At 34.7% G+C, this 27,271-nt stretch overlaps 1 protein-coding gene across 1 annotated transcript in view; it reads right to left on the reverse strand.

Annotated features, from left to right (window-relative positions):
• Positions 1-27,271, reverse strand: part of BMPR2 (bone morphogenetic protein receptor type 2) — a 198,159-nt gene that overhangs the window by 20,757 nt on the left and 150,131 nt on the right. Inside the window, exons 4-10 of the mRNA XM_088021589.1 lie at positions 16,007-16,117; positions 15,193-15,284; positions 12,669-12,899; positions 11,835-11,949; positions 7,515-7,675; positions 6,401-6,548; positions 886-1,022 (exon numbers count right to left, since the gene is read on the reverse strand). Of these exons, the coding sequence (XP_087877715.1) occupies positions 886-1,022; positions 6,401-6,548; positions 7,515-7,675; positions 11,835-11,949; positions 12,669-12,899; positions 15,193-15,284; positions 16,007-16,117 (995 nt within the window). The remainder of the gene's footprint in view (positions 1-885; positions 1,023-6,400; positions 6,549-7,514; positions 7,676-11,834; positions 11,950-12,668; positions 12,900-15,192; positions 15,285-16,006; positions 16,118-27,271) is intronic.

Genomic DNA, 27,271 nt, shown 5'->3' on the forward strand with positions numbered 1-27,271 from the left:
TTCTTTAAAAAATGTTTAAAATAAGAAATACAGGGTACTACCATCAATAAGGGATAATTCAATAATTATGATATATAATGGAATACTGACCAAATGGAGAAAGAGATACATCTATAGGTACTGACATGAAAAACTGTCCATGGGTAAAAAAATAAGCTTCAGAAATGATAGTGGATAATGAAATGATCCTACTTATGTTAAAAAAAGTTATATGACATAAAGAGAAAGAAGGTGGGTACGTGTGTGTGTATAAATGTTTGTAAGATGTTTACAGTGCTGTAGCAACAATTTACCAAAATGGTAGGAGCCTTTGAAGATATTTTAGTGTTTTAGACTGAATTTGTTTTTTTTAAAGATTTTATTTTAAGAAATCTCTATACCCAATGTGGGGCTTGAACTCACAACCCCAAGATCAAGAGTCATATGATCCACCAACTGAGCCCCTAGACTGCATTTTTAATAGGCAGAATTTATAAGCACACCTTGGTTTCTTTTTGAGGTAGTTTAAATTTCTATTAGCCACTGAATATGTACATCTGCACTAACATTTTTGGTACCACTCTCGAGAATAAGATGGAATTTCAATAATGTTTAAAATATTAACATGTTAATTATTCTAGCTGTTATTCAATCTGGCAACCTTCAGACACAAGTTAGTCTCTCTAGTGTTTTATACTTGGAAAAAACTGAAACTGAACCAAGAAAGAGGACTTTTTTATATTGAAAAATTTGAAAATGTATAACATCATAAAAGTCAAGTAAGTTGGATTTCTGGCATTAGACAGCTCTAAAAACTATTAACATTAACAGTCTATTTTTGCTTCTAACAACATTAAAACATATTCAGTCATAAGTCCTCTTTTTAATAATTTAGTTTTTTCTTACCAGGCTATTTTCTTTCCAAGCTTCTGGGAACTTGGGTCTCTGTTTTTCCCTAGATACCAGAACCTGCATATCTTCAAAAGTGGGATGGTTTCCAACTTCTGTCTGAAAAGCCATCTGGTATTCTGGTACAGATTCACCTGTGTATTTTTTTTAAAAGAAGGATAGAGTAAAATTTCCAACTATGTTAAAATGATGGAATAACAGCAGAATTTCTGATACCAAGTAAGCAGAGAAATTATGTCACAATCTTTTTTTTTTAACCCTTTAGGGCATATTTGGAAACCCAAAAGAAATCCTGTTGTGGGTTTAATACATTATTAATAAATGCTTTACTTAGAATTGTCTTTGATAAATTAAACATCTGTTGATAAATCAAGTGGTAGTTTCAACAGTGGACATAGCTATTTTTAAATGATTTCTAGTATTACTAAATTGGAGGGATTATTAATTATATATATATAAGGTGTACTTAATACTTGAAAATGCCTGAATTCTTATCCCATACAGAGATCAAGGGTGGTGAATATGAGGACAAAGTCCAGGATCTAGTACAACACATGACTGTACAACCAAATATAAGCACGCAGATGTATAGTCATCCTGTCTTAATATGTCACTGGCTCTATTATAGTCCAGCCAGACTGTATCAAATGTCACGAAAATTTTTATGATAATGACCATGATAGAAAAATCAGTATACTGATTTTTTTTAAAAATTCCTCTTAAGAAACAGTATCTAGATCAAGGATTGTAAAGTCTCATTAACTATTCTACCACTGTTTAATAACCCTCTTTATCACCAATAAAGCACAATCAGATGCTTGTGATGAGAAGCTCATGATTTTTACAAAATGTTATTAAATTAAACTTAATAAACATATTGAACATACAGAAGATCTCTGGGACCAACAGTCAGAAAACCAATGGTCTAGTCAAAATCTTGACAAAGAACACAAGAAAGACTCTTCCTGTCTCCTGGCACCACTCCACATCCCATTAAAATGACAGGATAAATTAGAAGGAGGAACACCAGAATGTAGGATAAGGCACTTAAGCTCTAATCCTGGCTTCATCTCTCTCCTGGAAAAGTCTTTTTTTTTTTTTTTGAGACAGACAGACAGACTGACTGACAGACAATCTTAAGCAAGCTCCACGCTCAGTGTGGAGCCCAACATGGGGCTTGATCTCACGACCCTGAGATCATGATCTGAACCAAAATCAAGAGTCAGATGCGTAACGGACTAAGCCACCAAGGCGCCCCTGGAAAAGTTGTTTATTCTGTTTTTAATTTTCCTGCCAGCAAAATGGCAATGTCTGTCTTCCTTATCTCACTCACATGGAGATAATACAAAAGTTATAATGACCCAGATAGAAAGTACTTTATAGGGCGCCTGGGTGGCTCAGTTGGTTAAGTGACTGCCTTCAGCTCAGGTCATGATCCTGGAGTCCCGGGATCGAGTCCCGCATCAGGCTCCCTGCTCGGCAGGGAGTCTGCTTCTCCCTCTGACCCTCTTCCCTCTCGTGCTTTCTATCTCTCATTCTCTCTCTCTCTCAAATAAATAAAATTTAAAAAAAAAAGTACTTTATAAAACATGTATTTAATTTTTATGTTTCAATTTGGATATTCAAAACAACATATAAACAGTTGCCCTCCAATATTAAAAAAGATTATATTACAAAGATTAATTCTATAATTTATGCAGTACAACCCCCAAATTTTGGAATATTACACTATCTAAACAAGTGATATGTTCACATACTTTAAACATTTAAGCAGATACTTATTGTTGACAATCACCATCAATATTGAACTTGAAAGACAAAATTGAAAGATTCAATCCTGCTAGTTAGTGTATCACTTTCATTCATGAAACCTCATTTGATAAAACCTCAACCCTAGTATCTGTGAACTGTAACATATTTACTAGTATATCTTATCTGTCTCTGAGACATAAACACAACACATATAGATATCTTCCAAGTGCTATTTATTAGTTTGTTTTTGTTTTTTTTCGAGTACTGGTTCAGGATAATTAAAAATTCACAATTTTACTTATTTGTCTTAATCAGGTCTAAAATATAATTAGAAAACATGCTAAATAAAACTGATGCACAATCTTATTTGGTGAATGAAATGACATTAAGAACTGTCAATTTTCTAATAAATCTTCATGGCTCTAAATCTAATTTTTCAATAGATACTTGTTTAGCGCTTAGTATTAGGCATTAGGGACACAAAGATTAATGTTAATGGTATCATCATCATGAATTCTATTAGTCTTAACTGGATTTCCTTAAAACTTTATTATCATTGGATTGCTCAAGGGAAGTTTTATAACCCTACTTTCTTTCAAACTGTCCAAAATAGATCAAATGTCTAAGAATATTGGATACCATTCCCTGCTTCAAACCTCATTTGCTATTTGTTAATTTGTCTCTAAGCAGTTAGGAACTTTCTAGTTCCCTTCTTAAATTATGCTTGTTCTCTTTTTTCTTTTTCTTTGTCTTGCTTTCCTATTTTTTCTTCCTTCCATATTCCTCCTTTATATAAATATTGCAGCATTTCACTTATTTGTAATACAGACACCTAATTCATTTATTTTGCAAATATTTTACAGATAGCCAGTCTACATAACGTAATGTCTACATTTAATAATAAAGCGTGTACTGCATTTGGAGATATACCATAGAAGTTTGAAGAAATGTTTTCCAAGAATTGTATCATTATAACATGCTATTCTATGTTTATTAATATGTTTATGGGAACATTTTTATTCAACTCCTCCCCCCATTTCATTGTTAAAATTTTTAAGAGTACCCTAAATCTTCTTCCTGTGCTGTCTTAATACTTTTCCTTCCCATAGTCTGTAATATTTTTGTCTTCGCTATTCCACAGAATCTCTTCTAAGAATACTAATAACCTCCTCCGATTCAAATTCAAAGATCATTCTTCAGTTCTATTTCCTTTTGACTTCATATTACATCTACTGCTATCAATATGGGTTCTTAACATTTTCTAACATCGACTTCCAAGATACTATGATTTCTTAGTTTTTTCACTATTTTCCAGACCGATGGTCTTCTTAACTAACCTACTGGTACAGGGAGGTCCCCCAATATGTAGTCTTTATTCCCCAATTTTTTGCACTCTTAATTTGTTCTCTTAGGAGAGAGCATTCACTCATAAATTCCCATTTACCATCTGTGGATAATTAAAAAAAAAATTTTTTTAATTTCTTCAGTTGTCCATCAATACCCCATCCAAAAGTCTCCATAATTTATTCACCTTTCCAATATAATAAATATTTTTTCCTAAGTTCCTGGCTGCCACTCCAGTTCTTTGATCTCTGAATATTTCTCAATTCCTTAGATTTTCTTCTAATAGCTAAGTATAACCACAGATTTCTCCTCTATATTTTCTTACATGTGCCTCTTCTTGCCAATTTCCATATCCAAGATTATAGGATCTCTTCTGCAACTCTTGTTTTTCTCCTTTATTTTTATTTTCATTGTGGTTAAATATACACAAAATTTACCATTTTAACAATTTTTTTTAAGATTTTATTTATTTATTTGAGAGAGAGAGAGAATGAGAGATAGAGAGCACGAGAGGGAAGAGGGTCAGAGGGAGAAGCAGACTCCCTGCTGAGCGGGGAGCCCGATGTGGGACTCAATCCCAGGACTCCAGGATCATGACCTGAGCCGAAGGCAGTTGCTTAACCAACTGAGCCACCCAGGCGCCCTCATTTTAACAATTTTTAAGCATATAGTCAGTCCTGTGGCAATAAGTGCATTAACAATGTTGTGCAACCATCACTACTACCCATCTCTAGAACTTTTTACATTTTCCAGACAGAAACTATGTATCCATTAAACAGTAACACCTTATTTCTTTTAACTATTGTTGTTTTTTTTTTTTTAAGTAATTTCTATCCCCAAAATGGGGCTCAAACTCATGGCCCCAGCCCAGAGGTCAAGAGTCACATGCTCTATTGATTGAGTCAGCCAGGCACCTGTCTTTTCCCTTTTTAAACTGCCTCTAATGCTTTCTATCTCAATTTATCCTATACATCTGCTAAAATAATCTACAAATAAGATTGAATTGCCTTTCCCTTTTCTTTTTTCTTCTTTTTTAAGATTTATTTGAGAGAGAGAGAGAGAGAGAGCATGGGGGAGGGGCAGAGGGAGGAAATCTTCAAGTAGACTCCACGCTGAGCATTAAGCCCCATGTGGGGCTCAATCTCAGGACTCTGAGATCACAACCTGAGCCGAAACCAAGAATTATACTGCATTTGTAGGTATACCAACTGTGCCACCCAGGCACCCTGCTTTTCCTTTTTCAAACACTTGATATTGCTCTTTATTATTTATCAGACCAAAAGTAATAGTTATTCTTTGAATGCAGTAGTTGTCCAAAAAAATGTTGCTGATGGCAGTATACTAATGCTGATAATAAGAATCATTTTAGTCAGACATGCTTCTAAAAAATAAAAAATTCTGGATTAGGATATATTAAAAAAAAATCTGTGGCCAAAATTCCAATAATAGAAATAAGAAGTTTCAAAAGTTCCAATAATATGTGTGATACTACTGCAATTCTGCTATGTGCAGAAAAATACCTTAATTACTTTGTACTTACAATTAACTAGGAAATATATTTCTAAATAACTGACTGACCTATAGTCAATCTAAATAATTAACTTATTTTATTTTTAGTATGACTACTGTTAAATGCTTACTGTTTTTAAAGCAAAAAATTCAACCCTACCACTAATCTTTGTTTTTATTTAATAGTTCCATTTCATAATTTGTCTAATGCTGATTCAACTGACTGTTTTTCCTTTTTCTATGCTTTTAATGGTGTTATTCCCATAAAGTAGAAGCCATATATATCAAATCATTTTGTACATCATCTAGAAGAATGCAATGCACATATTGATAGTTTAAGTTTTTAGAGGACAATAATGACAGTAATATAATCCTAACAAAACAACTATAAACTCATTTGGCTAATTCAAGTAAGCCTCAAACAAACACTCATATTATATGAGTGTTCTTTCATTGAAAGAAAGGAAGGAAAGCAGGAAGTCAAGAATGGAGAATGAAAAAAATAAAGGAAAAAGAAAGAAAAAAGTGTTCTAATGGTTAATTCATTGTTTCTAATTTCTTACTTGGGTCAACTGAGGAAATATTTTAAGTGTAGCTTATCAAATGTTCAGAGGGTGCATAAGGACAACGATGACCGTTAAAGCAATCAGAGACCAAACTAAACACAGATAAGCTATTATGAGCAATTAATTAAACTGCACTCAGATGCAAAACTTGGAGTCCTTTTAAAAAGGTTTTCCTGATTGACATCCTTCTGCTAATAATGTTTCTGAACACTAGATGGCAATGAACTAAAGGTTTAAATAAAAGTAAAAACACACAAAAGTTGACTTAATATAGATAGAAAAAGAAAATATAACTGCTTCACTTCAAAACATTTATCAATTCTTGATAGCAATTCTCTTACCTGGGAAGAGGTCTGTACATCTCATAAATATCTCCCAATAAATGAGCCCAAGTGCATACATATCCACTTGTTTCAAAGCTGATTCACAGTCCCTCAGGTTCACAGCTCCTTCTAGAACTTCTGGTGCCATATATCTGATTGTGCCAACCTATTAAATTAGAGTGATATTTTTCAGAAACAGAATGCAGCATATTCTGAAAGGCATATATTAGACCAGAGGTTATACATAAATTTCATACCAATGATACGTTATTTGACCCTAAGCATGAAAACTTCTATACCAAATTTTTTATCTATAAAATGCCCTTCTTGAATAATTAAACTGTGGTAAGTCCATCCTAATGAATACTATTCATCAATCAAAAAGAATGAGGTAGACCATCCTATGTGTGTCAATGCAGAAACATTTCTAAGACACAATGAGAAAACTATACAATATACACCATTTAATATTTAAAAAAAATTTTTTTTAATGTTAAAGATTTTATTTACTTATTTAAGGAGAAAGAGAGTGGGAGAGGGAGAGGGAGAGGAAGACAGAAAATCTCAAGCAGACTCCATGTTGACCACAGAGCCCAAGGTGGGGGTCAATCTCACAATCATGAGATCATGACCTGAGCCGAAATCAAGAGTCAGACCTTCAACCAAACGAGCCACTGAGGAGTCCCTAAAAATTTTAAGTTAAAAAAATATATGTGTGTGTGTGTGTGTGTGTGTGTGTGTGTGTGTGTGTGTATATATTCATACAGAGAGAGAGACACACACACATACGTATGTGGATGCAGAGAAAAAGGTTAGGAAGGATGTGTTTCACATTTTAATGGTGATTATCAGAAGGTGACTGTCCTATCTCAAACTTGGCAATTTTACTCTTGCTTCAAAAGTCAGTTCCTACACACTTCCTCCCAATGCTTGTAAAAAATGAGTTGGTGTGGCACTGATTTCCATAAAGAACTGATAAACTTCATGTAAGGTCTTTCATATTTTTTAATTTTGTAATTCTTAATATGCTACATTGGTAGCATATAAGGATAATTGTCCTGTGTTGCTTTTTTTAATGCAATTCATTATGTTCTCAAGGTATGTCAGAGTGATACCTTTTGTATATACTCACCTCACTTATGGCTGCATTATCTTCTTCGCCTGGGCGTACCAGTCTATTTCCAGTCAGCCTCATGGACAATCCAAAGTCACTAATAACACAGGTTCCATCATTTTTCACCAGGACATTTCTGCTGTTTAAATCTCGATGGGAAATTGCAGGTTTATAATGATCTGTTTAGATAATTTCAAATATTTATTAATGTTTAAATAGCACTCTTGGGCATAAAGTAAGCACGCAGATAATAGGGACTACATAAATTTAGATGACTGTATTATTTTTCTGCCCATTAATTTTCTAATAACAAAAAAGGAAACAAGAAAGCAAAGTTTTCAACTCACAATCGTTAACTATTTTCACTATATTTTGTAACATAAACTACTGTTGCATGTATAATTAAGCTTTAAATAATTAGCTGAAATCTAACAGCCAACATGCTATTGCTTCTAATTTTAACACACTTGTTTTTTTTTTTCTCTTCATTCCTAGGGTAGCAAAAGGAGGCAATACAGAAAGAAATATTTAGTATAAAAAATCAAAAAGTCAGCTTGTCTAAAATAAGTATCAGTGAAAAACTGAGATGGCTTCAAAATCTGTATACATATGTCCTATGACTTAACAGATCAAACCTATGATGGAACATCCCAGTTCTGCCCTCAGGTTTAGCCCCGTCTCTAAGCCCACCTCAGTCCTTCAAATCAAACTAGGAATAACTTTACGATGGATTTGGAGAATGAGTAGAGGAGCTGCTATCTCTCAGCAAGATATGAAAACCTATTTTCTGATTTTACTGAGAAGCAAAGCACTATTATACTCATTCTATTATCACTAAACTATATGCTCCATGAAGGCAGAAAGAGAATATGTTTTACCTGAATTCAAAAGGGTTGGCACACAATAAATGCTTGCTGACCGAAAGAACGTATCTAACCTAAGCTGCCTCACGAAAAGCATAATAAATTTTTTCCTCTCTATAAGGAAACCTTATATAAATATTATTAAGCAAAACTATAGCTCCTGAATTGAAAAAAAAAATTCTATACCACAATTTCTGAAATTTAAAATAACTCTCTAGGTATACAAAAAACAGAGCAATCACAACAAAGTCAATGATAAGTTTATTGAGTATTTATATTTAGGCACAAATAGGCTCAGCGTTTAGTCATTACTCTCATTAATGAAAATTAGACTGCAATTTTACCAGCAATGAAACTAAAAAGAGGATAATGATTCCTTTCATATTAAAAAAAAAACAAAACAAAACAGAGCACACAGCACAATTGGAGGAAAAAATAGTAGTTACCATGATCTAAAAAATGGTAGTACCATTGATCTTTCCTGCTCATTTTCTCGCCTTTCAGTTCATGGTCCAGCTTTCTAAAGCTTGTACTAACATGGTTCGCTCAACCCCTAAAAGAGCTGCATTTCTTATTCTGCATAAAACCACAATACTAGTATATATGGTACAATCTTGAGGTGATATTTATATAAGAAATTTATAGAGATATAAAAATGTTTCTATATTTGGAAAATATTTGTATATTAATCCTAAATCAATACTTAAACTAAAAGATCTCATACTTAGGGAAACCAGGCAAATAATGGGGGGAATGGGCAACGAACGAGTGGGTGAGACAGCCAGAGAGGAAAACAGGGTAGTACTTTCTTCTATATAATGAGGGGAAAAAAAAAAGAAATAGAGCAGGGGAGCAAAAGAGGTAAGGCAGAGAAGAGAAGAAAGAAAGGAAGGAAGATTAGGATTTATCACCAATTCAAGAGGTAGAACTACAGACTGCCCTTTGAGAGACTTTTCCCTTTAAAGTTCTCCTCAGTATACCTTTTAATCCTTTTTATTTGGGGGTAGGGGGTGAAGAGAAAAGAGCAAAGCATATAATGATTTTGCCCTGGGCAGCAGCACTGTACTAGGCAGGACATAATATTATTTCAATTGTGTTAAAAAATAAAACCTGAACAAAAAATAGTCTCTCTGTGGATATTTAGACACACACACACACACACACACACACACACACACACACACACACACACACACACATACACAGAAAGGATCTGGAAGGATGTACGTAGTTAATAGTAACCTTCTGTTTATATTTGAGTGATCTATATATGGTCTTTCTTTGTTAGATTTTTCTGGGGGGAGTACAGTACCAAGTTTCACTGACATTCTCAGGAAAAAATTTATAAGAAAGACAATTACAAATAAATAAACAGGTTCAACTCATCCTTATTTATTCTGAAGCAAAAAACAGCTGAATAAATAATAATAGTATTATTCCTTACTATAAAATTTCTATGCCAAACAGCGAAGTTACATCTAAAGATACTGGGAAAAATAGGATTCTCTGAAAAAAAAGTGAAATAACACTTTAAATGTTTTGAAATAACATAGCATATTTCCTATTTTAAAAATCAAATATACTTATGTCTTTTGCAATAGCATATATATATACATATATATACTCAGTTTTTTAAAAAGGTTAACTAGTTTAAATGATAATATTAGGTAATATTGAGAGTAACATCTACATTAAGTACAACTCTTATTTGATGGCATTCTTTTCAGCCAATATTTGACTTGAAACCTTGCTAAATCATGCAAGTCTTGAAAAGGAGGATTAGGATGGTATTTTAAATTCTGTGCTAAGCCAGCTCTTTAAATGAATTATAATAATATTTAAGAGTAAGGAAACACAGTCCAAATGGTTAATGTGCTAAAGCACTAGAATAAGTGCATCAAATTGCTGACATAGGCAATAACATTGGTCAATTCTGTATTCAGGAAAAGCAAGATGTCAAGATAAATGAAGTGATAAATTATTCAGGAGAAATTATTTATATATGAATCAGCAGCTAGAAAAGATGATCCATGCTATTACACAATGGAACAAAGATCTAAGAAATTGATATATTAACGATTCTCTTATCTACAGAGGTCAGAGAAACTGGAAAAACAATATTCTGGGCTATAGTATGACAAGAAAATCCCACAAGGGATGAAAGCTTGAGAAAGCACAAAGACTGATTTTTGAAGCAAAGCTAATTTAGACCAGCCTGTGATGTGAGGTGTATTTTGAAACTAAGAAAGTAAATGTATTAAAGAGATTTTTTTGAACAACTAGCAAAAATGCACACAGATGCTAAAGAAAACTGTAGTTATGGCAAAGAACACAACCACAAAGTTATGAAATCCCCACCATGCATTATCCTCTTTCTACTCGGTAACAGAATCCAATATTATTTGAGACAGCAACACATCCAGCTTAAAAACAACAACAACAATAACAACAACTATATTTTCAGTATCTCTTGCAGATAAGTGTGGTAGCTAAGTGTGAACTAAGTTCTGGAAAATAAAATATACTGATTAGCAGATATATAGCATTATGGACAATGAAGTGACTTTGAAAATGTAAGCCATATCTAAAGAATGATGGAGGAGATAATAATAAGGCTCCAATAATACCATGGTGCTACCAAACCAATCTTAGACCATCTCTCTCTAAATTCTTTTTTTTTTTTTAAATTTTATTTATTTGACAGAGAAGAGACACAGCGAGAGAGGGAACACAAGCAGGGGCAGTGGGAGAGGGAGAAGCAGGCTTCCCACAGAGCAGGGAGCCCGATGTGGGGCTCGATCCAGGACCCTGGGATCATGACCTGAGCCAAAGGCAGACGCTTAACGACTGAGCCACCCAGGCGCCGTCTCTCTAAATTCTTACATGAGAAAAAAATATTTTCATTCTTATTGAAGCCTGTTATTTTTTCCCCTGACAGATTTGAGCAAACCTAATTCTAGCTAAGAGAAACACTGAATTATAAAAAGATACACATAGGTTTTATACTTAAGACCAACCAACCACAGAATAAAGATTCATATGATGTTAAAAATAAAGAATTGGCAATGCACTGTATTTCATTTAAATAAGCAAATAAATGCAAGGAAATGTAGTATAGCCTAGTTAAGAGATTTTTAACCTAAGTCCACAGATGGACTTTAAAGGGTCTGTGAACCACTAAAATCAAAAGAACATTCTTAAAAGTGTACCTTACATGTATCTTTACAGAGAAGGTGTTCAGAGCTTTAATAAAAATCTCAATGAGATCCATGACCTCTCTAGAGTCTTTAAGTTCTTTTTCCTATTCTTATTACATTTCAAATCCATTTCATCATGCCAGATCTTTCAAACAACTGGTTAATAACAAATCTGCTATTAAATAAAATATACGTTTAGTTTGAAGATATGAATAAAATTTCCCTTTGTGAATTTTGACCCCATATGGGTGTCATTCATCTTCTATTCATTGTCTTACCTCCTCGTGGCAATTCTGTATGAAGATAAGCCAGTCCCCTAGTCACAGAATGAGCCAGACGGCAAGAGCTGACCCAATCACTTGTATGGAGACTCAAATACTTGCACAGAGATCCCTATATAAAGGAAAAAATAAACACATACCAAAAAAGTGGAATTAATGTACTGAGGAGATAAATTAGCAGCAGCCTTATAAAGTATTTATGGAGGTTAGGATTCCACGAAGATCTAATGAACTATGACGCTTCAAAATCTGAAGAGACATTTCCGTGAGTAGAGAGGGGAGGAGAGGATGAAAAGGATAATTTAAACATTATTAATTTTAATTTCTCCAATATTAAAAAATATAAATGATTATTTCATATTAAATGCTCCATTGATTTATCAAATTAAGATAGAAGAAATAGTCTTTTAGACTCTTTCTTCATAATGTATCTCTTACCAGTATAAATACGAATTATATTTTTTTGTTTTACAAGTACAAAACAGAAACTTTCATAAATATATATGTGTCCGTGTTACTCAAGGTGCTCATCCACAAACTATTTATAACCAGACAGGGATAAGGAGCTTGCACCAGAATGAATGTCAATCAAAACACTGTTTCCTTCATCAAGAAAGTCTTGCTGAGAGGGAGAAAGAGACAGACAGACAGACAGATGAACTAAACAGTTAAGTGGTGACTTAGTTGATTCACATTCTGATGTGAGATCCTTATCTCACTGCAGACCATTAATAATGAGTTGCAAACCACCACTGCTTTGCAGAACAGTAGTCCTAAAAATCTCATTGACAGCTAATATAAAAGTCACTTTAATTTTTATAAAGAACTTACATTGGGATAATACTCCATCACAAGCAAATACTCCATGCGTCCATCTGCAGTAACTCTCTCATCTCCAACTATAAAGCGAGCAATGTTGTCATGTTCCATCAAAGGCACTCTGTAAATGTTCTTCTCATTGATAAAATTCTGACGGTTTGCAAAGGAAAAAACTTTTACAGCAACTGGACGCTCATCTAAGGAACCTTTGTATACTGCTCCATATCGACCCCGGCCAATCAGCTGTAAATTTGTTTTGAAGAAAGCAAAATATTAATTCATATCACAACTGAAAAATCAAATTTTCTAGAAAAGTATAAATCCAAATGTAGACCATAGCTCTCTACTGCTTACAGTTTAAATTACTCCATTGTCAAGAAACTAATAAATTCCATATCTCATATGGCTCAGGAAGCTCCTACCAGACCCAGCCCTCCCACAGACAACAACTATGAACTCTGAACAAAATTTCATTTTATTTTAATTTTTTAAAAAGATTTTATTTATTTGCGAGAGAGAAAGAGAGAATAGGAGCACGAGTGGAGGGAGGGGCAGAAGGAGCGGGACCAGCAGATTCCATGCCGAGCAGGGAGCCCAACATGGGGCTCCATCCCAGGACCCTGGGATCATGACCTGAGCCAAAGGCAGACACTTAACCGACTGAGCCACCCAGGAGCCCCTGAACAAAATTTTTAAAAGAAATCTAAAAGTGCTACAGAATGAACAAAAGGAAGTAGATTCTGGGAGTCAACACTTAGAAAGGAATGCCATTGGGTGAATTACCCATTTTTATAGCTTTTAGCCTGAGAGCAAGCTGAAATGAACACTCTGCAGTGGAGCTAGAACTGTAATAGAAAATCCATAATCTTTCTGGCCCTAGGAACCAGAGGACAGAATTAAGGGCAACCACAGATTCTGGAAAGTGAGGGGAGAATCCCACAAAAGAGAGTGACAGAGGGGGAAATCCAATGAATATGAGACCAATTTTAGCTAAAGATGAAACAATTGGACTGAGATTTGAGCTTCTGCCTAAGAGATGAGTTGGCAGCATATCCAACCAAGTTAACTGCCTATTAAAACAAACAATGGAAACAAACACACTTTAGAAAAGCCTCACAGAACACAGGGTATCCACAATATAACATTCTTAATATCCAGGACACAATTAAAAAAAATGAAATCAGCAAAATGCAACCCATTCTCTTCATTTTTGGCTTATGGAGATTTCTTTCACTTTACTGAACAGGTTAAGGATTTAACCATCATTTACTTAAGGATTTTTATTATATTTCACTCACTATTTCTAGGTTAAAATTTAACAGATAAAATGCCCTTTAGAAAGGCTGTATCAATATATAGTTAAATCAGCAATGTTTGGGAGTGTTTTACTCAGTCCAGGAGAATATCCTAAGGTTTTAATTAGTATTTTTTTCAATTTAGTAAATTGGACATCTTATTATACATTTAAAAGCTGCATTTAATTCCTTTGTGAATTGGCACTTCATGTTTTTTGTCCATTTTTTATGGATTGTTTCTTCTATTGATTTATACCAGCTCTTGAATAATTCCTTTTCATGTGCTGAAATGCTTTTTTGAATCTTTTAACTTTGTGTATTGTTTTTCACCTAAACAGAAGGTTCCTAAAATATTTTATATAATCAAATCTACCATATTTACTATTTAACAGTCTCCAGTTTGGGGATCATAGTTTATTTATTCTAGTAAAGATCATAAAAACATTCATCATGGTAAGACTTTAACATAGGTTCTGAGATATTACCAAATGAAAATTAAATTCAACATAATATATAACAATTGTATGTACCTATAAAAATACATAATATATGCACAGACAAGAAATATTTATTAGGCATATACTATGGATTGCTTGAAAGCACATTCTTCTCAGAATTTCATGTCTTTATTCCCATATTGTTGCAGTATGTACTCAAAGATCATCTCCTTTCTAAATATATTCTCTTTACTAGCTCCATTTCCATATTTTTCTTATCTGCTTCACTTTTCTCTATAGCACTTACTACTACTACTAGAAATAATATACATTTATTTGTTTAACCTGTTTGTAGACTCTTTCTTTACCCATTAGAATATAAACCTCAAGGGGAGCCTGGGTAGCTCAGTCAGTTAAGCAGCTGGCTGACTCTTGATTTCTGCTTAGGTCATAATCTCAGGGTCCTGGGATGGAGCCCCGCAGTGCATGGGGCCCTGCGCTCAGTGAGAGTCTGCTAGAGATTCTTTCTCTCCTCTCCCTCTGCCCCTCCCTCTGCTCTCTCTCTCTTTCTCAAATAAACAAATAAATCCTAAAAAAAAAAAAAAAGAATATAAGCCTCAAGGGGACTATCTGGACTATTCACCTATGTTCTCTGTGCTTAGAATAGGCCTTGGCACCAAACTGATAGTTAATAAATGTTAGTGGAATAAATGGATGAATGATGTAGTGAGTGAATAAAGTTACTGTCTCAGATATACTATGACAGCAGAAAGAACACCCCGTAATATCTAAGAGCAATCTTACCTCCAACAGTTTCAGATTATCTAGGTCAAGAGAGGGTTCTGATGCTGCTGCCTCCATCATATTCATACTGTGAAGACCTTGTTTACGGTCTCCTATAAGAATAAGAAAAAGAAGTTACTAATGTATGGCTCTCTTAAAATGAAGATCTTTATTACACTTTGTATTATATTTAAGTTAAAAAGAAGAGCTACTATAGGGTAGGCAGCAAGATTTATGCTCAACGTCACCAAGAGTAAAACTATTTACTAAACCAAGAATCATCTATAAATGAAGATGAATGATGAATAATAATATTAAAGCTGAATTTTGGGAGATAGTTCCAACAACAGACCTTGTTTAAAATATTGCAGAAACATTAAAGGTTTTATTAAAGTTATTCAAATGAATGGGTACTGATTTCCTAAAAAGTTCATCAAACCTAAAGTTCAATAGAACTGACTGAACAGTTGATGATATTAAAGAATTATTTTTTTAGTTGTGAAAATGGTATTGCGGTTATATATATTTTAAGTCCTTATATTTCAGAGAGAATACTAAATGTTTTTTTACAGATAAATGATATAATGTGATTTACTCCAAAATAACCCACTACCACAGAAGGATGTGGTGAGCAGGGCTATGGATGATATATAGATATGATAATCATTGAAGCTGGGTGAGAGGTATTTTGGATATTTTTGAAACTTTTCATAAAAACTAAGAAAAAAGTTTGTTAAGAGAGAAGGATGGGAGCACAGAGATTTTTAAAAAGGAGAAAACTGATTCTGATTAAATGGTATATTTAATAAACAATAAAAAAAGGTAATATTTTTACCTGTCAGCATCCTGTATCCAAAGCATAAGGCAACTATCAAAACAGCTAATACAGAGACCGATGCCAAAGCAATGATTATTGTCTCATCTCGGTTAAATGAATGAGGTGGACCTAAAATAAAACAAATTTAAAAATATAGTCATCTTTTTTCAGTATTTTGTTAAATACTGACAGAAAGGCTGTATCAATATATAGTCAAATCAGCAATGTTTTTGCAAAGGAAATTAAAGAAAAATTAATAATAAATCTGTGATAATTGCAAATTATATATTTTCAATCATATAAATGATCTTATATAGATTTACAATACTGAAACACCTGTTGGTTGTACTTATTATTGAAATATCAACTATATCATGGAACAGCATAGGTAGAATAATAGAATATTTAAGAGAACAGTCTTTGGAATCACATTTGGTTTTAAATCTTGATTTAATACCACTCTCAGTGGTATTTAGCAAATTATTTGACTTTTCTGCAGTACATTTATTGGATTTTAATAGACTTCAACATAATGATAATTGTACCTACTTCTAACATACAAAATAAGTTATAGGAAGAAAGCTACATATAAAAACTCATTTTACCATGAGATATCAAGTCACACACACTAGGATGGCTACAATTAAAAAATTATAATTTGAATTATAATTAAATGCAATAGAAAACATTCTGGAAGTTCCTCAAAACATTAAACACAGAATTACCGTAAGACCTAGCAATTCCACTCCTAGGCAATATACCCCAAAGAATTGAAAACAAGTGTTCAAACAAACACTTCTACAGGAATTTTCATGGCACCACTAATTACAATAACCCAAAGTGGAAACAACATGAATGTTTATAAACTGATGAATGAATAAACAAAATGTACTATGGGCTGAACTGTGATCGCTTAAAATTCATATGTTGAAGCATTAACTCACAATGTGATGATTTTTGGAAATGGGTCCTTTGGGATGAGGTTTTTTAGATGAGGCCACGGGAGTGGGGCCTTCATGATAGGATTAGTGCCTTTATAGGAAGAGCTGTCAGAGGGCTTGCTTTCTCTCTGTCTCTACTATGTGAGGAAACAGTGAGAAGGCAGCCATCTGCAAGCCAGGAAGAGAGTTCTCAATCTAACCCAACCCAAACATGCTGGCACCCTAATCTTGGACTTCCAGCCTCTAGGATTATGAGAAAATAAATTTCTGTTGTTTATGCCACACAGTCGATTCTATTTTGTTGGGGCTGTGAAGGGTAGAATACAGCACCCCAAAATAAGCCTCTTTGGCATGACTATCTTGAGCTGGTTATTTTTAAGAAACACCAAAAAGAAGAAGCTCTGAAAAATAAGTAGAGCTTCTTTTTTTGTAACATTTACATTTATAAGGAAAATCTCCATTTGTAAGGTGTCTCCCTCTCTGTACTAGGAAGAGGAGAATGAATAAAACTCTAGCAACTTTTATTAATAGAGAAGACATGGACTTAAATCTGCACAGCAAACATACTTGTTTACTGTGCTTTTCCTAGAAACCTACTATAACTGGTCTTTCCTTAACCTCCTCTCCACCCCCCTTCTTTTGGCTTAACTGGAGATAGTATTTGGGGTGGTGACTTGGGCCATTTCAGGGAATTACTCAGTTTTCCTGGGTATCTCCCATGTATGCAGGAAGTATATATGTTATTAAACCTGTTTTTCTCCTGTTACTGTCTTTTTATTATGGGGGTATAGGGGACGTGACACTCTCAGCCAAGAACCTAGAAGGGTAGAAGAAAAATTATTTTTCCTCCCCTACAGCTGCTACAGCAGACTGATACAGTGTAGCATATTTGTTATAACTGATGAACCATTATTGATATATTAACTAAAGTCCATAGCTTACATTAGCTTTCACTCTTTGTGTTGTATAGTTCTATGGGTTTTAACAGATGCATAATGCCATGTATTCATCATTACAGTATCATACAGAATACTTTTGCTAACCTAAAAGTGTCCTGTGCTCTACCTATTCATTCCCCAACTCCACCTCCCACTGTCTGGCAACCAATATTTTTACTGTGTCTATAGTTTTGCCTTTTCCAGAATGTCATATAGTTGAAATAATACACTAGGTAGCCTTTTCAGACTAGCTTTTCACTCAACAATATGCGTATAAGGTTCCCCATGTCTTTTCATGGCTGAATAGTTCATTGCTTTTTATCAGCAAATGATATTCCATGGCATGGATATACCAGCATTTATCCACTCACCTACTGAAAGACACCTTGGTTTCTTCCAATTTTGACAGCATGAATAAAGTTGCTATAAACATTTGTATACAGATTTTTGTGTAGACATAAGTTTTCAACTCACTTGGGTAAATACCACGGAGCAGGATTGTTGGACTATATGGTAAGCCTATGCTCAGCTTTATAAGAAACCATCAAACTGTCTTCCAAATTGGCTGTACCATTTTGCATTCCTACCAGCAATGAATGGGAGCTCCTGTTGCTCCACATCCTTGCTAGCATTAGGTGTTGTCAGTGTTTTGGATTTTAGCCATCCTAATGGGTTATTTAAAACAGGTATCTCATTGTTGTTTTAATTTGCAAGACTCTAGTGACATATGATATTGAGCATGCTTTCATAAGCTTATCCATCATCTGTCTATCTTCTTTTGTGAGGTATCTGTTCAATTCCTTTACCCACTTTTCAAATGCGCTGTTAGTTTTTCTACTGTTAACAGTTCTTTGTATATTTTGGATAAAAATCTTTGATACATGTTTTGCCAATATTCTATCCTAGTATGGCTTGTCTTTCCATTGTCTTGGGATGAGGGTAATGCTGGCCTCACAGCATTGTTTTCTGAAAGCAATTTAGAGAACTGGTATCATTTCTTTTTTAAATGTATGCTAGAATTCAACAGTAAACCACCTGAGCCTGGTGCTTTCTATTTTAGAAGGTTATTAATTATTGATTAAACTTCTCTAATAGATAATGCCTCTTCAGATTGTACATCTCTCCCTGTGTGAGTTTTAGTAGATGTGTGTACTTCTAAGAATTGGTTACGAAACTTGTGGGCATAGAGTTGTTCATAATACTCTTTTATTACCCTTTTAATGCTCACATAATCTGTAGTGATGACTTTTCTTTCATTTCTGATTATTAGTAACATTTCTTTTTTCTTGATTGCTTGGTTAGATATTTATCAATTTTACTGATCTTTTTTTAAAAAAACAGCTTTTGGCTATTTTCAATTTAATTGCTTCTTGTTTGAAAAAAGATTTTATTTATTTGTCAGAGAGACAGTGAGCACAAGCAGGGGAACCGGCAGGCAGAGGGAGAAGCAGGCTCTCTGCTGAGCAAGGAGCCCGATGTAGATGCTTAACCGACTGAGCCACCCCAGGAGTCCCTCAATTTAATTGCTTCTAACTTTTATTCTGCTTATTTTGGATTTAATTTGCTCCTCTTCTTCTAGTTTCCTAAGGTGAAAGCTTAGGAAATCACTAAGCTTTATTATTTTTTTTTAAAAAAAGATATAGAATTAAATACAATTTCATCCAGTTAACATTAGAAAAAAAAATTGCCCCAAATTTTACCACCAATGTGAACAGACAAAATACATTTATATTTTTCATACTGTGAGGCAGATCTTTAAGTGGATCAAAAAAATTCACACGTCTGGGGCGCCTGGGTGGCTCAGTCGTTAAGCATCTGCCTTCGGCTCAGGTCATGATCTCAGGGTCCTGGGATCGAGCCCCGCATCGGGCTCCCTGCTCAGCAGAAAACCTGCTTCTCCCTCTCCCTCTGCCTGCCACTCTGCCTATTTGTGCTCTCTCTCTCTCTCTCTGTCAAATAAATAAAATCTTAAAAAAAAAAATTCATACATCCTATGACACAAAGTTTTGGGGAACCTGGGTGGCTCAGTCAGTTAAGCATCTGCCTTTGGCTCAGGTCATGATCCCTGGGTCATGGGATTGAGCCCTGCATCAGGCTCCCTACTCAGTGAAGAGCCTACTTCTCCCTCTCCCTCTGCCCTTCCCCCTGACTTGCGTGCTCTCTCTTTCAAATAAATAAAATCTCTTCAAAAAAGACAAAAAGTTTTGCTATTTTCAAATTAGAAAGTTGCATTTTACATGGGTCCCTCCTCAGCAGGGAGTCTTTTTCATCCTCTCCCTCTGCTCCTCCCCCCAGCTCCCATGCTCTAATAAATAGATAAAAATCCTTAAAAAAATAGTAGTGGAAAAAGTGGACACATGAATGAACAGATGGAAAATGTCAAATGAGATAGAGAAATGAGAGAAAAGCCAAATGGAAGTGTTAGAAATTAAGTATGGTAGGGGACCTAAAGAATTCTTGTGATGTGATTATCAACAGAAAAGACGCCACTGACAAAAGAATCAATAAATTTGAATACACATCAACAGAAATTATCCACACTATATCACAAAGAGAAAAAGAGAGGAAAAAATAGAGAATACAGGATCTACGAGACAATATCAAATGGCCTAATATACATGTAATTGGAATCACAGTAGAAGGAGAGACAGGAAATAGTGTAGAAGAAACACTCAAAGAGACAATGCACAAGACTTTTCCAAGACTGATGAAAGACATCCACCCATAGATTTAAGATCAGTGAACCCCAAGCAGGGATAATTGCAAAGAAAATCTTACTGATGTACATCCTAGTCAAAGTGTTTAAAATCAAAGATAAAGTATTTTTCCAATCTACATATAATACTTTAACAAGATTGGAATTACTATATCCAACTTTGTGGCCTGGTTCTTTTCAATTAACACTGTCCTATATCATTAAGAATCCTTTAAGACCTCAATTTCTGTTGTTTATACTTCATTGCCTTTAAAAAAACCTTGTGAGAAAAAAGCTCCGCGGGAAGCCTGCTTCTCCCACTCCTGCTTGTGTTCCCTCTCTCGCTGTGTCTCTCTCTGTCAAAAAAATAAATAAATAAATCTTAAAAAATAAAATAAAATAAAAAAGCTTGTAAACTTCTGTCTGTTCATTGAGTAGGGCAAATCTTCTGTTTATTAAATTTTTGACTGCTTATCAATTACTAGGAAGTTGTGTTAAAATCTTCTATTACAATTAAGAATTTATTCTTTTAGTTGTGTCCATTTTTTATTTCAAAGCTATATTACTAGCTGTATACCAATTTTAAATTGTTCTATCTTCCCGTTAAAATGAATATCTGTCATTATAATGTGACCCTCTTTGTCTCTGGTAATGTTCGACGCCTTAAAGTCCATTTAATCTGATACAAATATAGCTAATATTTGCATATTTTCCCCATCAATTTATTGTTTACCTTTCTGTATCCTTATGTTTTAGATGTATCTCTTATAAAAAAACAGTAGTAGGATTATTAGTGTCTTTTTTAAAAAACAATTTGCTGGGGTGCCTGGGTGGCTCAGTCGTTAAGCATCTGCCTTCGGCTGAGATTATGATCCCCCAGGGTCCTGGGATTGAGCCCCACATCGGGCTCCCTGCTCAGCGGAGAGCCTGCTTCTCCCTCTCCCTATGCCTGCTGCTCTGCCTACTTGTGCTATCTCTCTGTCAAATAAATAAAATCTTTAAAAAATAAAAAAATTTTTGTTGACATATAATTCACATAGCATACAATTCATTAATTTAAAGTGTATAATTCAGGGTGCCTGGGTGGCTCAGTCAGGCAAGTCTCTGACTCAAGTTTGGTTCAGGTCGTGATCTCAAGGTTGTGGGATCAAGACCCACGTCAGGCTCTGTGGGGGGTGTGGAGCCTGCTTAAGATTCTCTTGATTCTCCCTCTCTCTCTGCCACACCCTTCTTCCTCCCCTTCTCTAAAAAATAAAAAATAAAAATTAAATAAAGTATATAATTCAATGGTTTTTGGAATATTACCAATTTTTAGAAATAGTGATGAATATATAAGACATAAAACTTGCCTTTTTAACCACTCATAATGGTACAAGGGAGTGGCATCAATTACATATACAACACTGTGCAAACATTATCACTACCTGTTTTCAAAACATTTTTATCACTCCAATGAGAAACTCTGTAACTACTAAAAAATAACTCCCTATTCTCCCCTTCTCCCAGGCCCTGGACCTCAAATCTACTTTCTGTCTCTATGAATTTGCCTACTCTTGATATTTCATATAAGTGGAATCATATAATATTTGTTCTTTTGTGTCTGGTTTATTTCATTTAGCTAGCATAATGTTTTCAAGGTTCATCCATGTTGTAGCATGTAGGCTATCTTTTCACTTTCTTGATATGTGTTTTAAGGAACAAAAGCTTTTAATTTTGATGATATCCAATTTATCCATTTTTTCTTTTGTTGCTTGAATTTTGGTGTTATATGTAAGAATTCACTGCTAAATCCAAGGTTATGAAGATATACCCCATGTTTTTTTCTAAAAGTTCTATGGTTTTAGCTTTTTATATTTAGATTACCCATCCATTTTGAGTTAATTCTTGTATATGGTATGAGGTAGGTGGTCAACTCCATTCTTTTGCATGCTTATGCTGTTTTAAAATCTTAATCCAATTATCTTTGTCTTTTAACTAGAGTACTTAATCCATTTATATTAAAGATAATTAGTGATATCTTTGTGTTTATTCTATGATCTTATTTTAGACAATTTGCTCTCGCCCATCTGTTTTCTGGGCAGCAGAAAGGCACTGGAGTATTTTTCCAATCCTACCAATTATTTAGTTGTGATGTCTTATATTTTTAATCCCTTTTTTAAGCCCCATGAAAAATTATTATGAGCAAAAGTGTGGACAAAGAGAACTTTCATATACTTTTGCTTGTAGTCCAAATTGGTACAACTTATTTGGGAACAGTTTATTTGCTAGAGCTGAAAATACATATACACAATGACTAAGCGATTCTACTCCTAGTTACATACTTCGAAGAATTTCATGCACATGTGAATCAGGACATATGTTCAAGAATGTTCATAACTGAAGTATACAAAAATTAGAAACAACCCAAATATTTATCAACAAGAGGTTGGAAAAATAAATTGTGGTATAGCCACACAATAGAATACTACACAGCAATGGAAGTGACTTGCATTCATTTTATTTTTAAAAAGACAAAAAAAAACAAAAAATGCCATAAGAACTACAGCTTCACTCAATAGCACAAATTTTGAAAATATCATATTGTGTGAAGGATCAAGACACCAAAGAAGATGCTATGATTTAATTGATATAAAGTTCAAAAACTGGAACAATTAAACTACATTAAACTTGGGCATATATCAGAAAATAGAGAAGCTATAAAGAAAAGTGAGGAAATGATTATCATTAAGAGTCAGAAAAATAGCTATCCTTAAGAAGAAAATATGAGGGGGCGCCTGGGTGGCTCAGTCGTTAAGCATCTGCCTTCAGCTCAGGTCATGATGGGATCAAGCCCCATGTCGGGCTCCCTGCTCGGCGGAAGCCTGCTTCTCCCTCTCCCACTCCCCCTGCTTGTGTTCCCTCTCTCGCTGTGTCTCTCTCTGTCAAATAAAAAAATAAAGTCTTTAATAAAAAAAGAAGGAAATATGAGTTGTGATTAAGAAGAGATACAACACAGGGGTCATCTGGGATGTTCTCTCTCTTGACCTGGGTTTAATGATATTTTATGCTAAACTGTTTTAAATGATATGTTTTACTATAAAACACTTATGCACAGAAAAAGACTAAAAGGAAATGCACTAAAATGTTAAAGATTTTGAGGAATTTTTATAAATGTATTTTCTAATTTTTCTACAATTAATATACACTATTTTTTCTAGGCAGAAAAACATCAACATAAAATAATCAAATGATTTCTTTAGAATGAACTACAGAAGTAAATAAGGGGAGGGAGACAAAACCACTTAAAAGATGTTCTCGGGCACCTGGGTGGCTCAGTCGGTTGAGCATCTGCCTTTGGCTTGGATTGTGATCCCAGGGTCCAGGGATAGAGCCCTGCATCGGGCTCCCTGCTCGGAGGGAAGTCTGCTTCTCTGCCCCTCCCCTGGCTCACGCGCATTCTCTCTCTCTCACTCTCTCTCAAGTAAATAAATAAAATCTTAAAAAAAAAAAAAAAGATGTTCTTAGGTACACTTAAATGGTTTTGTATAATTGTGGGCTGTTGAAAAACCATGAGGCAGATAGATCAGCTTGATATAAAACCAAAAGGTCTGGGATGCTGTTTATGAGCAGAAGCTTGGGGCTGATCATGAAGCCAACAAGAATACTGCAAACAACAGATTTCCAAAAGGAATAAATGCTTTTGTAAATCAAGGAATGTTCCTCATAGGTGTATTCCTATTCAAATAGCACCCTGTTCAGCATTATCTAAGTCAATAGCTTTGTTAATGACATCTCCAGGTTACAAAACAATGACAGACATCCAAAATACACAATTTTCCCTTCTCTTTCCTTTTCTTCATACTTTATTCAGTAAAATTAATGAGCATGACACTATCTTTAAAATAAATAATGGGATCAAATTCTTTATGGATAGCACCCATAAACAGAGTCCGGTAATCTAAATAAAAAAGCCATCTTATTCTACAGTGGAATTCAATATATTTTGCAGTTATTATATGCTCTTCTACCAAAAGGAAACCTTAAATCACTAAAAAGAAGAGAAAAGCTATACCCAGTCTTAAAAATGATACTTGAACCATAAACAAAAGTTGTAGAGGTGTGATTTAAACATGCTTCATAAGAACATATATAGATGGCTTCCCAGGGGAATTCTACCAAACATTTAAAGAAGAGTTAATACCTATTCTCAAATTTTTCCAAAAAAAAGAAGTAGAAGGAAAACTTCCAAACTCATTCTACCATACCAGTATTACATTGTTTTCAAAACCAAGGACTACACTAAAAAGAGAATTACAGGCCAATATCCTTGATCACCGTGGATGCAAAAATTCTCAACAAAATACTAGCAAATCAAATCCAAAAGTACATTAAAAGAATCATTCACCATGATCAACTGGGATTTATTCCTAGGCTGCAAGGGTGGTTCAATATTTGCAAATCAATCAATGTGATATACCACATTAAAAGAAAGGATAAGAACCATATGACCCTCTCAACAGATGCAGAAAAAGCATTTAACAAAGTACAGCATCAATTATTTTTTTTAAGATTTATTTATTTATTTGAGAGAGAGGGAAAGAGAGAGCAGGGGGAGGGGCAGAGGAAGATGGAGAGAAGCAGACTCCATGCCGAGAGTGGAGCCCTACACAGAGCTGGATCCCCAGACCCTGAGATTATGACCTGATCTGAAATCATGAGTAGGCCGCTTATCTGACTGAGCTACCCAGGGGGCTCCCAGCACCCATTCTTGATAAAAGCCCTCAACAAGGGGCTCCTGGCTGGCTCAGTCATTTAAGCATTCTACTCTTGATTTTGGCTCAGATCATGATCTCCGGGTCATGGGATCGAGTCTGTATGGTGCTCTGCAGTCAGCAGGGAGTCTGCTTGAGATTCTCTCCTTCTTCCTCTACCCCTCCCCCTGCTTGCACTCTCTCTTTCTAAAATAAATAAATCTTAAAAAAAAAAAAAACCTCAACAAAGTAGGAACAGAGGGAACATATCTCAACATCAGAAAGGCTACATATATGAGAGACCCACAGTTAATATAATCCTCAATGGGGAAAAACTGAGAGTTTTTCCTCTACGGTTGGGAATAAGACAGGGATGTCCACTCTCACCATTGTTATTTAACGTAGTACTTAAGTCCTAGCCTCAGCAATCAGACAACAAAAATAAGTAAAAGGCATCCAAACTGGCAAGCAATAAGTCAAACTTTCACTATTTGCAGACAACATGATACTCTATCTAGAAAACCCAAAAGACTCTACCAAAAAATTGCTAGAACTGATACATGAATTCAGTAAAGTCGCAGGATACAAAATCAATGTATGGAAACCTGTGGCACTTCTATACACCAATAATGAAGCAACAGAAAGAGAAATCAAGGAATCAATCCCATTTACAACTGTATCCAAGACCGTAAGATACCTAGGAATAAACCTAACCAAAAAGGTAAAAGACCTGTACTCTGAAAACTATAGAACACTTATGAAAGAAATTGAAGATGACACAAAGAAATGGAAAAACAGCCTATGCTAATGGATTGGAAGAATAAATACTGTAAAATGTCTATACTGCCCAAAGCAATCTACACATTTAATGCAATCCCTATCAAAATACTACCAGCATTTTCAACAAAGAACAAACAATCCTAAAATTTTATAGAACCACAAAGACCCTGAATAGCCAAAGCAATCTTAAAAAAGAAAAGCAAAGCTGGAGACATCACAATTCTGGACTTTAAGTTATATTACAAAGCTGTAGTAATCAAGATATATGGTATTGGAGGGGCACCTGGGTGGCTCAGTTGGTTAAGCGACTGCCTTTGGCTCAGGTCATGGAGTCCCAAGATCGAGTCCCGCATCCAGCTCCCTGCTCAGCAGGGAGTCTGGTTCTCCCTCTGACCCTCCCCCCTCTCGTGCTCTCTCTCTCTCAAATAAATAAAATCTTAAAGAAAAAAAAAGATATATGGTATTGGCACAAAAACAGACACACAGAACAATGGAACAGAACAGAAAACCCAGAAATGGAACCACAATTATATGGCCAACTAATCTTTGACAAAGCAGGAAAGAATATCCAATGGAAAAAAGACAATCTTTTCAATAAATGCTGTTGGGAAAACTGGACAGCCACGTGCAAAAGACTGAAACTGGACCACTAACTTATACCATACACAAAAATAAATTCAAAATGGATGGAAGACCTAAATGTGAGACAGGAAAACATCAAAATCCTAGAGGAAAACACAGGCAGAAATCTCTCTGACAACAGCCGTAACAACTTCTTACTAGACAGGTCTCCTGAGGCAAGGGAAACAAAAGCAAAAATGAACTATTGGGACTTCATCAAGATAAAAAGCTTCTGCACAGCGAAGGAAATAATCAACAAAACTAAAAGGCAGCCTACAGAATGGGAGCAGATATTTGCAAATGACATAGCTGATAGAGGGTTAGTATCCATAAGAACATAAGTGCTGGTTTTATTTGGAACAAAAGGCAAGATCGCCTTGAATGATATCTTCTCCTGTGCATGTCATATGTAGATAATCCATGAGAAAAACTACTGTAATAGAAATGTGAGGTACTACATTCTACATTTTGCCTAACTGAAGACATTCTTAAGTAGGGAACTAGTGGAGAGTTAAATATCGATTACCGAAACCAATGGTGAGGAGCTGGAACTAAAAAGCTTTGAATAACCTTTAAAA

The sequence above is a fragment of the Eumetopias jubatus genome, unplaced genomic scaffold (genome assembly GCF_037043125.1).
Source record: "Eumetopias jubatus isolate StellerSeaLion01/CBP00866 unplaced genomic scaffold, mEumJub1_p1.0 scaffold_3, whole genome shotgun sequence".
Classification (NCBI taxonomy): Eukaryota; Metazoa; Chordata; class Mammalia; order Carnivora; family Otariidae; genus Eumetopias; species Eumetopias jubatus.